General features: G+C 38.6%; 1 protein-coding gene across 1 annotated transcript in view; it reads right to left on the bottom strand.

Annotated features, from left to right (window-relative positions):
- Positions 1-1230: 1230 nt before the first annotated feature.
- The window catches only part of vps37d (VPS37D subunit of ESCRT-I), a 40681-nt gene continuing 29048 nt past the window's right edge, over positions 1231-12863 (bottom strand). Inside the window, exon 4 of the mRNA XM_038708242.1 lies at positions 1231-12549. Within this exon, the coding sequence (XP_038564170.1) occupies positions 12004-12549 (546 nt within the window). The 3' untranslated portion in view covers positions 1231-12003. The remainder of the gene's footprint in view (positions 12550-12863) is intronic.

Genomic DNA, 12863 nt, shown 5'->3' with positions numbered 1-12863 from the left:
ATGCAAAGTATTGTAAATAAAGTTATCAAATAAAAGTAGTGAAAAGTACAATATTTGCCTCTGATTTGCAATGGAGTAGAAGTATAAAGTAGCAGAAAATGGGAATACTGAAGTGTCCCAAATGTGTAGTACTTGAGTAAATGTACTGTAACAACAACAGTTAGAAATTCAAGTTTCAAATATTTTCTAAGAGAAAGTTTAGTTTTTCACAGATTCTTCATAGAGCTTTTAAAAAACAAATAAAATGTGATACAGCATCATTTCTGCACTGACAGGGGGTTTAATTCAACCAATCAACTGTATATTTGCATTTAAAGTACAAGTATGAATTGGACATACTTGTACTTTACTTATGCTGTGTTACATAAAGTTATGAACAGTGATGTAATACTGGTGAATGTAATCTCTATCTATTTCTTGTAATATGCAAAACTGACTTTAGTCTTGAAATATTATTAGTAGTATATTGGTATTAGACATGTTTTCTCAAAAGTAACTGGCTTTTTCCTCAAAATTTAATAACTTCATTCTTATCATTTTAAGATTTTGTTTATGTAACATTGGCCCAGTTATTTCATCATAGTGAGAAATTCTTTGTGGCAAAATGTTTGCACGCCTTTCTTAACATTTGATTGCTTTTTTGTGATGGTATCTTTTATGAAACTGCATCAGGAACAGAAGAAATTCCACAAAGAAGGATTTCAATTATCAAATCTAGTAAACAGATCAAACTCCTTGAACTAAGCTCAAGACACACAGGACAAAAACCTCAGTATTAGTATCAGAGTGACAAATGTGTTTTATTGACCTCTCCTGGATCCATATGGGAAGCAAATGGAAGTAACTTCCCATGTAAACATGTTGTTTAGAAATACCACACTGTAGGAATACTCTGTTAGAAGTAAAAGTACTGGGATCAAAATATAACCAAAGGGGAAAAAAACATTGTGCAGGATAATATATATTATGTTATAAGTGACGTAATAATGTGTTCATCACTATAATGTTGCAGCTGGTAAAGCTGGAGCTAATTTCAGCTACTACTTCATCTGCTGGGTAGTATGTGAAATTCACATGACATCATTTCACATGTAAACATGTTGTTTAGAAATACCACACTGTGGGAATTCTCTGTAAGAAGTAAAAGTACTGGGATCAAAATACAATTAAAGAAAAAAACATTATGCAGGATAAATAAATAAATAAGACACACAGGACAAAAACCTCAAATCAGAGTGGCAAATGTGTTTTATTGACCTCTCCTGGATCCATATGGGAAGCAAATGGAAGTAACTTCACATGTAAACATGTTGTTTAAGGTCACTTGAATGTTTGTTGGCAGGAAACACACTGTAGCAAGAAGAGATGTTACCGCACTGAAGGTCTTCTTCAGTTACACGTCAACATGATTGTATTAGTAAATTGCTTAAAGCTGAGCATGCATAAGGACTTTCCCAGCAGCCTTTATTTACACACCTAAAATTATTAATTAGAAAATGCATCGACCGCACAACCTTTTTATTATTACAGTTTGGAAATTTCCATCACATCCTTCAAATCAATCATGTTTAACACATCAGAGGCCTCATAGATAAACAATGTTTATGCCCTGCAGTGTGAATATCCCACTTTGCAGATGATTTGGGACCAGACGCTACTGTCAAAATAAACTTCAACCTCTGCCCTAGAGGAAAAGTTTGGGGATTTTCTTTAGGGGATTTCATCTTTTGGGGATTATGAATACCTGCCATCCAGAGTCACGCCGCTGGCTAAAAAACATTTTCTGCTTTCAAACGAGGAAAAGTGATGATTTGCTGCTTTTCTTTATCCAACATCAATTGAATATCTTTAGGTTTTAGACAATAACAAGATCAGACAATAATAAAGACATCAGCTACAGCTCAAAACAACTGTGATGGTGCGTTTTTACCAGATTTCTAACATTTTGTAGAATAACAGATTCATTTAAAAAACCCTCAACAGATTTTGATGATCATAAAATAACTGTTAGTTATAACAGTTAGTTGCAGCCCCATTTTTGTTTATATTGTTTAGCCTGTAGATTCATGAAGGTTCAATTCATCTTTGCTGTTTTTGCTGACAGTTTGGGCAGACATGTTCAATACCTCCGCATTATGAACTGCAGTTTGAGAAAATATGCTCAAGCTCCTGACTTAGAGGTGCAATTATATCTTAGTTTGCATTCTTCTGATCTATATGCACACCTACTACTGCAAAGGCAATTTATATTCTCTAAATCACCTGATTGCTAGAGAATAGGGAGAAAATGCAATTTGCAGTCACACTACTCTGGCCTTCTTACTGTGAGGTAACAGGGCTAACCACTGAGCAACTGTGTTGCCTTTTAATTAACTATTAAATGATTAATTACGTAGTTTAGCTAATAGAGCTACATTTCATCTAGTTTCTGGTGTGTAATTACTGCTGCTCATTTTCCCTACACACACACACACACACACACCTTCAGTTCCCAATTAAACTGAAGTGGCATCTGCCTGTTAAAAATGGCGTTTATGACTCTGCTTATTTATATTTTGTATATCTGTCCTACTCAAACCTGCCAGGTTTGATAGCATATTAATAAAGCTTGCACACTAGGCTAGAGGTTTTTAGTTTCACTGCTCTCAGATGACCCATCAGTAAATGTAATGTGCAGTATTCTATCCAAGGTGGGTTAAAATCAAGGGCAACTGGACTTGAAGATACTCGAAGACGTTTCACCTCTCATCCAAGATACTTCTTCAGTTCTGACAGTCTGGCAGGGAATCCCACCCATTATACCTCTGTGGGTTCGTTACCAAGGTGATGGATGCCGATTGGTTTGTTAGTGCTCCTAGATGTTGTAACAACAGACGTTACGGTCGTTAGAGTCACATGAGGCTAAGTCTGAACGGCGGTCGTTGGCACTGTCACATGAGGCCAAAACTGAGCGTTTGTTCAATCTCCTGGGAAGAACTGAAAGGACAGCATCATAAGTCAGGGATACGAGATGTGTCAGCCCTCCTCCCTTGTTGAGAGGTGGTTGCATCTACTGCAGTATAGATAGCTTCTTTGACTCCTCATTCCATCTGTTCTCCCTCTCCAAAATATGTATATTGCTGTCCTCGAGAGTGTCCTTTTTCGTTCAGATGTTGGTAAACTGCTCTGTTCTGCTCCAACTTCTTGTCTTGGGCACTGGTTGGTAAGTTCTCAACACTATGGTGCATTATTCTGATAATCCCTACCTTATGCTGGAGTGGCTAGTGGAGTCAAAGAAAGTAAACGCTCACATTTGGCCTCAAATGACGACTGTTGTTAAAACAGCCAGGAGCACTAATGAACCAAGAAGTTCACTGACCTTGATAACGACCCCACAGAGGTTAAATGGCTTGGATTTTCTAGAGCCCCTCGCATGAGAGGCGAAACATCTTCAAGTATATTCAAGTCCAGTCCAATTGCCCTTGATTTTAACCCACCTTGCTGCCACTAAACACACGACACAACATAAAAGCCCCCTCAAACATCACTGTAGAAACAATTGCAGCATATGTAAGAAATTAGCAATCAGAGATGGGATTTTTCAAGATTAATCCAGAATTCCCGACCTGAGTGAAGTAGCACACATAAAAAACCCTTTCATGCATGGTGTCTACATTTGTGGACAGTTATAATAACACAATTGTGGGTTACTATATCATGGTTTTGTTCTCCAAGTCATTTGATCACAGTGTCAGGTGATTGACAGCAACATTGTAACAGCGGTTACTCTCTTGTTTTCCAAATGTTTATTGCTTGAGGACCTCATCAATCCAAATAGATGATCCAAATTTTTGATCCAAATTTTAAATCATTTAAAAACCAAACAGAACTTTCAAAAAAATGTAAATGGATGTGTATTTTAGCCAAATTTTGAGTGATAAAAAGAATCTTAAAAATAATCTAATGTTTTGGAAATATATCCAGTCATCATTGAAGATTTGCACATCATTTGATTGATTCGTGTGAACAAGTTAACCAAAACATGGAAAAGAATTGTATTTTGTTTGTATGCAAGAGGATTTCAAGCGCTCCATGTAGCAAAACATGGTCTCAATAATATTTCTTTCTCTCTATGGCCACTCCGGGGCTCCGTAAGTAGTAGAAGTTTGGCAGAAAACCTAAATATCAACATCACAGTGGCGCTTCAGAAAAAGTTCACCATTCATCCTCTAGAAATCATGAATTGGCAATACATCCAACAGTTGCTGATTGAAAGATATTAATGATAATATATTAATGGAGCTTTAAAGGTAAAGATAACCAATATGACGCAGGATTCTAGTAAGTGAAACATCTGTTTCTGCTTTGGTGGTTTCTGTGCTAAATCCCAGATGTAACTGTGGTTTCTTATGGCATGGAGTGAAGAAAATGTTGCACAACGCTTTTTAAACTATTGTTCTTGAAATTACGTCTCCACTGAACCGATTCAGCACACAAACACACAGTTATTGCTCATTGTGTTTCGGTACATCAGATGTTCAGAGAGCGTCTAAGTCGACCAGCTGGTCAGCCACCAGCAGAGGTGTTCATCACATTAACGGTTATGAAGTTTGAACACATGAAGAGAAGCAGAGTATGGCTTAATGTATTTAATATAAATATTTAACCATGATCTGCTTCCTACAGACCGGTTTCAAAATGACAGCCCCAGGTATGTATGCAATTTACTTTTACTTGGTCATAATTTCCCCCCACAGTGACAATTTTTTGAGCCCCAATCGGTCACAAACGATTCTGTATTAAGAATTTTTATTGGTCTTCGCCCACAAGACAGATGAGGTTGCCATGCTGATGGTCACCTCACTGACAGTTAATGGTGGGACTTGTTAATACTCATGGTTTACTCTCCCAGCTGGACCAGTAATATAAACCACAGACTTTTCTAGTCCCACAACTGCTGGCATTAAGATAAGCGCTTTTCTTCTTTTCTCTATCAAACATTTCTGGAAACGCGTCTGTAAATCTAAACTGATACGATAATTTCACTAAAATGTGAATTAATGAACAGGTTTGATTTTTGCAATTGTGATTCAGCAATGTTTCCCAACCTTTTTGGCTTGTGACACCTTAAAATGCAGCAATGTGTACCAGATGTGACCAGTTTAACAAAAGACAGTTTATTCCCTTCAAGTTTTATAAAAAATTTTGTGTGCTGATTGAAGAAGTGAAATTATACAGTAAATTTAACCTGAAATAACAGATTTTTTGGCAGCCGAAACAAGCTGTGAACACAACACTGACATTATAAAGCTGATAGGCCAAAAATGTTTGCACAGTTGCCTGTTTACACACATGGAGCAACATTAGCATTGATTTGGAGATAAGTTTCTGGTCACCACGTCAAATATTCATTTTTATCTGCTAAATGGTCCGTTATGTCCATATGTTTGGTGCTTGACAATGAGCATTTGGTGGGTTCATTAGAGCTTTTGTTGACGCTTGAGCTGTGAGACTGAACCAAAATGAAAAGTTTAAGGAGAGCTCAAAAAGAAGTTTGATTTTGGCCTGTTATCAGCTGATATGAACTGCCGCCTACAAGGCTTTTCATTTAAACAGGTGAAAACGCCATTTAAAAACAGATGCTAAATGTTTTGTCCATTACTCTTTGCTAATAATAAGAGTTTTTTGATTTGTTAGCATCTGAGCTTATAGCGAATACATGTATTTTGACAGCCCAACCTCTGTGTCTGAACTCACTCAAACCCAAATAACTTTCACATTCACACATTTTTAGTCGCATATGTGCAGCAAAATGTAAAGGACAGCAGCTTTACAGGCAACTAGCAGGCTGTGGTGGACAGCACAGTAAACAAAGGATCAGAATTTGATCGGCTTTATTTTAGCCGATGCAGATCCATTACAATATGCGGGACATATGCAGATCCGTAGGAATGGCTCAGGACATCTCTTTTGTTTAGAGCAGCTTTAAGAAAAGACATTCAAAAAAGATTAACTAGAATGTGTTCCTTGCTTCCTTCTGTTTCCCCTCCCTTTCCTCTTTCTTTACTTTACAAGTCTTTTCACTTTAAAAATAGATTAGTTTAAACCAAATTCTTTGCTGTCATTTTTTCTATTTTCTGTTTAGGATTCCAGACGTTTTTCCTTTTCCTCTTACTATGTTTACAGTTATGCACCAAAATTCCTTGTTTGTGAAAGCATACTTGCCAATAAACCTTAACTTTAATTATCTTTTGACCCCTTGTGGGATCCCAACCCCCATACATTTGAGACCACTGTTCTGACTCAGCAGCTGTTTCCTTTAATATACTTATTTTATTCATCTTTGGGATGTTTCTGCTGGTTCCTCTGTCCAGCTCTGTGTACTTGTAACATACATGACTTACTGTAAACTCACAGCTAAAATATATAAATAAGGATTTACCTCCAGTACTTAAATTGATTGATTGATTGATTGTTTATTTAGAAGGGACCATGTGCAATTAATGACATAAATGTAGACATTTGATGCATTACACCAGAGTTAGCTTTAGGCTAATTTACATCTGCAGTCCCCAAATATATCAACCTGTTTTGATTTCAGCATTAGCTTTGATCTCATAGACAGATTGTATTCACAGAAGTTGCTGTGATATATAATGTTGATAAGTACAGCGTACGCTTCACGTTTTTACTCCAAAGCTTCATTGTAGCCTTTTGGTTAAAGAGACTGGAAAATATAAAAGCTGTCTCTCTAGATCATTTAGCACAATTATTTTGGCTCGGAAAGTAGCCGCCACAGCACTTTATGGCCATGTGTTACGCAGCACAAAGCCTCCTCTGCAGATTTTATGATATTACAGCAGACTCCAGTGACAAAAATGTGTTCAAGAGTACTGCACTGATGTTTTCTCACATACTTAAAAATACAAACTGTACACAGAGAGACATTTTCTGTTCCTAGATATCCTGATACAAACAGCATTTTACCAAAGACTCCGGGGGGGGTCTTTGTGTTTTAACATGAATTAATGATAGTGTCTGAATAAAAAGCGTGCCGACATACTCTCTCTCATGCAAATCATTTCGCATGAGGAATTAAACTGTTTTATTCTTATTTTCTTTGTTGTACATCCATAAACAGTTGATTTACGAGGCCCCTGCAATTTAGTTTCAAATTGAAAAGGCGGTTAAACAGAGAATAGCAGCCACTTACTACATGACCAAAGTGAAAACAAAAGCCAGCCAAGGCCAGGGCATGTTAAAGCATGTTATTTAGTGCTTGGCTTGCTCTGTGTATTCAGGTGAGAGATCAGAAGTTAGATCAGAAGTTATAACAAGTCAACATTTCCTTCCTTCCTTCTGCTGTGTGTCTTTATTCTGAGGGGTTTTCACAGACTGGTACACCCAGACACACATAGCCTACTTTACTGAAGCTGCAAAACGCACGAGCTGATCTGACGGAGGGACGCAAATGAGTTGACTTGGATATTATTAGCTCATCTTCACTCACTGCCGCGCTGATCGGCTTTGACATCGGCTCATAATCATCTGGTACGAACGCCTGCAGCCACAGCTCCTTCATCTGAGATGCTGCGATGCACATCATCTGCAATGTTTGAGGGTGTCTGGCTCAGTGAGTGGCCGCACTTGATTTAAATTAAAAGTCTAAAGCATCGTTCATTTATCTGTTTCATGACTCCTCTTATTTTTTTAATCATCCCTTCCCCTTGAAAAAAAATAAGAAAAAGGCTGCTGGGATAAATGCTTGATAGAAAAGAGACACACAATATAATAGAACAGACAAACAAAACCACAGTCGCAGAAACAAGCACTTTACATTTTAAGAATTTCTTCTTTTTTTTTTTTTTAAAACACATAAGCGTCCAATCTTACACGAACCAATCTGGCCTGAATAAAATGAACTTGTTGAGGGTGGACTCGGCCCTGTTACAAAAACTCAAGCAATAACTGTTACAACCTTCATTCGGTCAAATCTCACTGCAACAAAGAAATGTCGGAGGTGATTTGGTGTCATTGTGGTTATGGTTCGACTCTGCACCTGTAGTAAAAATAAAAAATGGGGGGGGGGGGGGGGGATGACATCCATGGATGTGGATTCACCGTCACCCTGGGTCCATCTGTGCTACAGGTTAAGAAGCGGCGCTGTTTTCTCTAAGACCCTGAGTGGACACAGAACTGCATGTTTGTTGGAGCCAGTGCCCAGTTACATCAAATGTCCTTAAGGAGGTGTCTTAACCTCAGCCTTGAAGATTAAGGAATGGTTTGACATTTTGAGGTTTATGCTTTCTCGCTTTCTTGCCAAGAGTTAAATGAGAAGGTCGATTCTACTCTCATGTCTCAAGCCAGTTAGCTTAGCTTAGCATAAAGACTGGAAACAGCTAGCTTGGCTCTGACCAAAAAGTAACAAAGAGCCTTTAAAGTCACTAATTAACATGTTCTCGTTTGTTTGATCTTTAATCGGAAGTGTAAAAATGACGAGTAAATAATGAAAAATATTAGGGCACATGATCTCCTGAAAAAACACATTTTGCAGATGCTGACAAGCTGTATAGCTGCCCCCCCCCCCATTTCCAATCTTTATTCTACTACTATCTTCTGGTTGTTGCTTCACATTCAGCGTAAAGAAAAGTGGTATCGATTTTCTCATCTAACTCTCAGCAACAAAGTATAAGCGTATTTCCCGAAGTGTTGAACTGCTTCCTTTAAGAGAGTTACAAGAAACAGATTTGTGAGGTAAACTTATAAAATATTAAGCGATTCCTCAAATCTTGATTACAAATCAAACGTTGTTCTGTTGTGTTCATAGTGTGAGTATTAACAAGATGAGGTGTCCTTCCTTTATTTAGTAAGAGATTGTAAACAAATCCCAGGTGGAAAGGCTTGAAATCAAATAAAAACAATTAACCCCCCAATAAAAATGTCAGGTAAAGATCAGGCTAAACTACAGGAGAAAAAGGAAAATATTGCAAAGTAACTCTACAAAGTATCATTCAGTCTGGAGAGACAAATGTCCTTGGCACACTTCCATTTCATTCAATGATAAAAACAAGTTTCATTATTAAGGATTTTGTGTACCAGGTGATAGACAAAAGAATCTATTGGGTCTCTAAGCCTTTGTCAACCGAATGATTCTTTCAACAAGATCTGTGAATGTGGAAACGTCGCTAAAAACAAATTCAACAGGGCAAGAAACTCGAGCAGTCAGATGATCACAAACAAGACAATGATAAAGGGAGAGTAATGGAAATCATTTTCCTATTCAACTTCATTTTCACTTTTTGTTTTTTTACAACCTGTCTGGCCGTCTGACTGCTCGTGTTTCTTGCACTGTCTGACTTCTTTTTTAGTCGTGGAATATATTAATTGGTTTTCAGTTTTCCCACCTCAATAAATAGAAACACAAAAGAAAAGCAAAACAGACATAGATACAAAAAACAAAAACAAATCATAAAAAACCCCCAAAGAATAAAAAGAAAAACATGTAAAAGTTCATTAATTCATCATACTGTCATATAAAAGCTGCATTTCTGTACCAGACAGTACAGGATGTGCTGTTTGTTTCCAGGTAATGTGTCATGAGTTTTTGAGAGTATCTGCAGACCTGTTCTTTTGTCATGTCCAGGCGTCTTTAGAGGCTCTTCAGCCACTGACGAGTTATAATCAACCTAATTTCTATAAAGTTGGTGCTCTAGTCAAAAATACAATATTTGGGCTGAGAGGTAGAGCTAAATAAAAATATTGAATAACAATTGTATTTTGTTACACAGATATTTTGCTTTTCTTGATTCTTCCACTTCTCCTTTTTTAGCGATGCAGTTGCATTCACAGATCTCACAGATCTAGTTTGTGGAGTGTTATAAGATAGAAATGATAGCCAAAAAGTCATAAAATAGAGTAAAACAGGACCCCTCTTACTCTTTAAAGAACACTTACTAAGGAAACGACAAGCTGAATTAGAACAACTCTTTCTTTACAGTGTCAATCTCAAAATATGTCAGAATATTTTCTTAAGATGTTTTATGCAACTGGGCACTGGCCTGCAAAAAGGCATTTTCATGTACTTTTTCAAGCTGTGGTAAGCATGCACTTATGAGTTATTAATGAGCAAAATGTTTGTTCAAGAGCAGAACCTTCAAAAAAAAAAAAATACTACAATCCAAAGCTTTTCCCTTTAAATGCTGAAGGATAGATATTGAGAAAAAGGAGAGCGAAATGAGAAGGATCCTCCTAAAACCTCCTTATATTCGACTGTGGGCTTGCAGAGCGCTGGCTTTCTCATAGAGATTAAATTCCCCTCACTCTGCATCTCAGTTCGGGGGGGGGGGGTGTAATAAAAACAGTGGCTGCCTTGAAAGGAGAGGCAGCTCTTCATTTAGCACGGTAAACAAGAAGCTTTGAAGTCGGCCATTTAAAATAGGATTTACATGAATAAATAAATCTGGTGAGCTCAAACACCGTTAATGAAATCGCACAGGAAGGCAAGGCGGCTTTTGGGGAATAATCTGTGATGCCAACACGCACGACGCCGCAAGTAATATTGACAGGTTATTGTCTGGGAATCGTTAATAAATACCACCTGCTCTGCTCTACAGATTGTTTTTGTTTTAAAACTTTGCTCGGTAGTGATCTAATATCAGCATTCATGATCTTGGGAATGTTTCCAAATATGAATGCCTTATTTAATGGATGAAAAACAATGAGAGTTTATATTAAATACCACTTTACTGATGCCATAATTCACTTCGATGACTCTTGGCGTCTCACAAAGCATCTCTCTGTTCTAAGTTGTATGAATGAACAATGAGATCCTTTTTGCATGTTTTTTTTGTTTTTTTAAATCGGCATTGAGGATGTGTGCTTCCCAACCCTCCGCGTAAAATATAAAAAAAATTAGAAATAACAATAAAAACGTTCATGTGCTCACTAGGGATGGAGTTTGATAGCATTTAACTAAATTCAAATGCAGTTTTAAATCCCTTATTGAATCAATAATCGCCTTTTGTTGGCCGAGATGGTAGAAACACTACAGATTTAAATGGCATCCTAATTTGAGCAGCACAATATATGACCTCACTTTTTTAGCACATTTTCCAACAAATGTGTCCATGAGATCCTGTAGAGCATTATATTTACATAAATATAATAATCAAATGCCATTTAAGTTAGGCTCTAATTAAGTTTTAACAGACAACGAGACGTCTTTTCTGTTATCAGCTGCTGCAACGAGAAACTGACACTTTGGAAAGACAAAAACAAAATAAAGGAAAGTAAAAGCCTAAATCCTCTACTCCATGAAATCAGTTTTACTTTCCTAAATCTCCATTATTATTAAATATTCATGTTTCGATCACACTGTGACGCTGATAAAAGGACTGACCATGAGCCGCTAAAAAACCCGAGCACTCTGGCCACACAGGCCTGGTGGTGAGCCGTTACAGTGTAACGTGATTCAGTTTTTTAATAAATAATACATTTCTTCAGATTTAAAAGCAAGACGTCATGGAGTTTGATGATTTAAATCGTAAGTTTAGTAATTCATGCTGGGCTCAGTTAGCACTTTCAAATCCAGACTATGGTAGTCGGATAGAAGATGTTACGGTTACTGCTTCCACTCACAGTGTAAATGTGTTCGGTTCCAGTCTGCCGCCGCAGAAATGGCCGTGGAGCTACACATAAATCAGCAGCCGGATTTATATATGTGTTTTGGCTGTTACTGGTGAAAATGATTGAGGAGAGATAAAAGGTTTGATAAGAGATTCGTGGGTTTAACAAATCCGTCTACCGGAGCCCATCCCTGGTCCTCCCTGTCTGTCCTCTGCCGCCTCACTATCTCTTTTCTGGTTACATTTGTGTGTCATGGATGGAGAACAGAAACGGGCGTCTGCAGTGCTGCCCGTCTCTGGATCAGTCTTTGCTTACATGATTTGTGACAGCCACTGTTTGGTTCCATGTCTTGGAAGACCTCGCAAACAGGCCTTTGATCCCCCTCCCCCATCCTCGAGCTTATCGGTACGGCGGTTCGGGTTGTTGAGGGTTCGGCCTGTAAAGCTGCTGCACCCGCACCGGCCGCCCGTTAGCAGGCCAGCCGCCCGGTAACTGTCCAATGACCCTGAGGCCGACCGGCTGACCGTGTCCTGGAACTGGAAGAGGGGTATTGGGGCTGAGGATGTGGGTCTGTCCCGGTTGGGGTTCAGGTGGTGGGGCACTACTTGGATAGCATGGAGCTGAGGCAGGGGGAGAAACGGGGTAATGAGGGAGAAGGATGGCTGGCGTGAGGCCGTAGCGTACCTGGAACACTCTAAGAGGTCCCTGCGCTACGAAACCGTTAGGCCTCTGAGGCTCGTGAGGCTGCTCTGAGTCCTTCTTCACCTCCGGGACTTTGCTCTCCTCCGCTCTCTTGTTTTTGCCCGGCTGCCGCTTCGCCTGAGCGATCTCCTGCATCTTCTCCGCCTGAGCCCGGCGGATATGATACGTCTTCCTGGAGCTTTGGAAGGAGTCCAGGAACTCATCCAGGCTTACGTTTCCCTCCATGAACTTCTCCAGCAGCTCCTGTGAAGCAGGGCAGACAAATAAACCGGCATCAGCAGACAGGACAACACACAAAGGGAGGTCCAACTTTGGGGAATCTTTCAAACAAAATATAAAAGTATAAAGAGGATTTAATCGGCTCGAGGTTGTTTACCCAGGGACCCAGTATAACATAGTTTGTTGGCTACAATATCTCACTATAAGTACACAGCTAACAATGGTCTATGTTTCATTTGGCAAAGCTTGAAAGCCTTGTGATCTGTCTCTGTATGTGTTCCCAGGACTTGACAAGCCTCAAGCTGAACGTCGAGGACAGACGTTATATTTGTGAAGTA

Source organism: Micropterus salmoides, unplaced genomic scaffold (assembly GCF_014851395.1).
Source record: "Micropterus salmoides isolate LMB-PRFRI ecotype aquatic unplaced genomic scaffold, ASM1485139v1 Ms_hic_scaffold_9, whole genome shotgun sequence".
In the NCBI taxonomy this organism is placed as follows: Eukaryota; Metazoa; Chordata; class Actinopteri; order Centrarchiformes; family Centrarchidae; genus Micropterus; species Micropterus salmoides.
The sequence above is the reverse complement of the archived record's forward strand: the minus strand, read 5'-3'. Positions and strand labels throughout refer to the sequence as shown.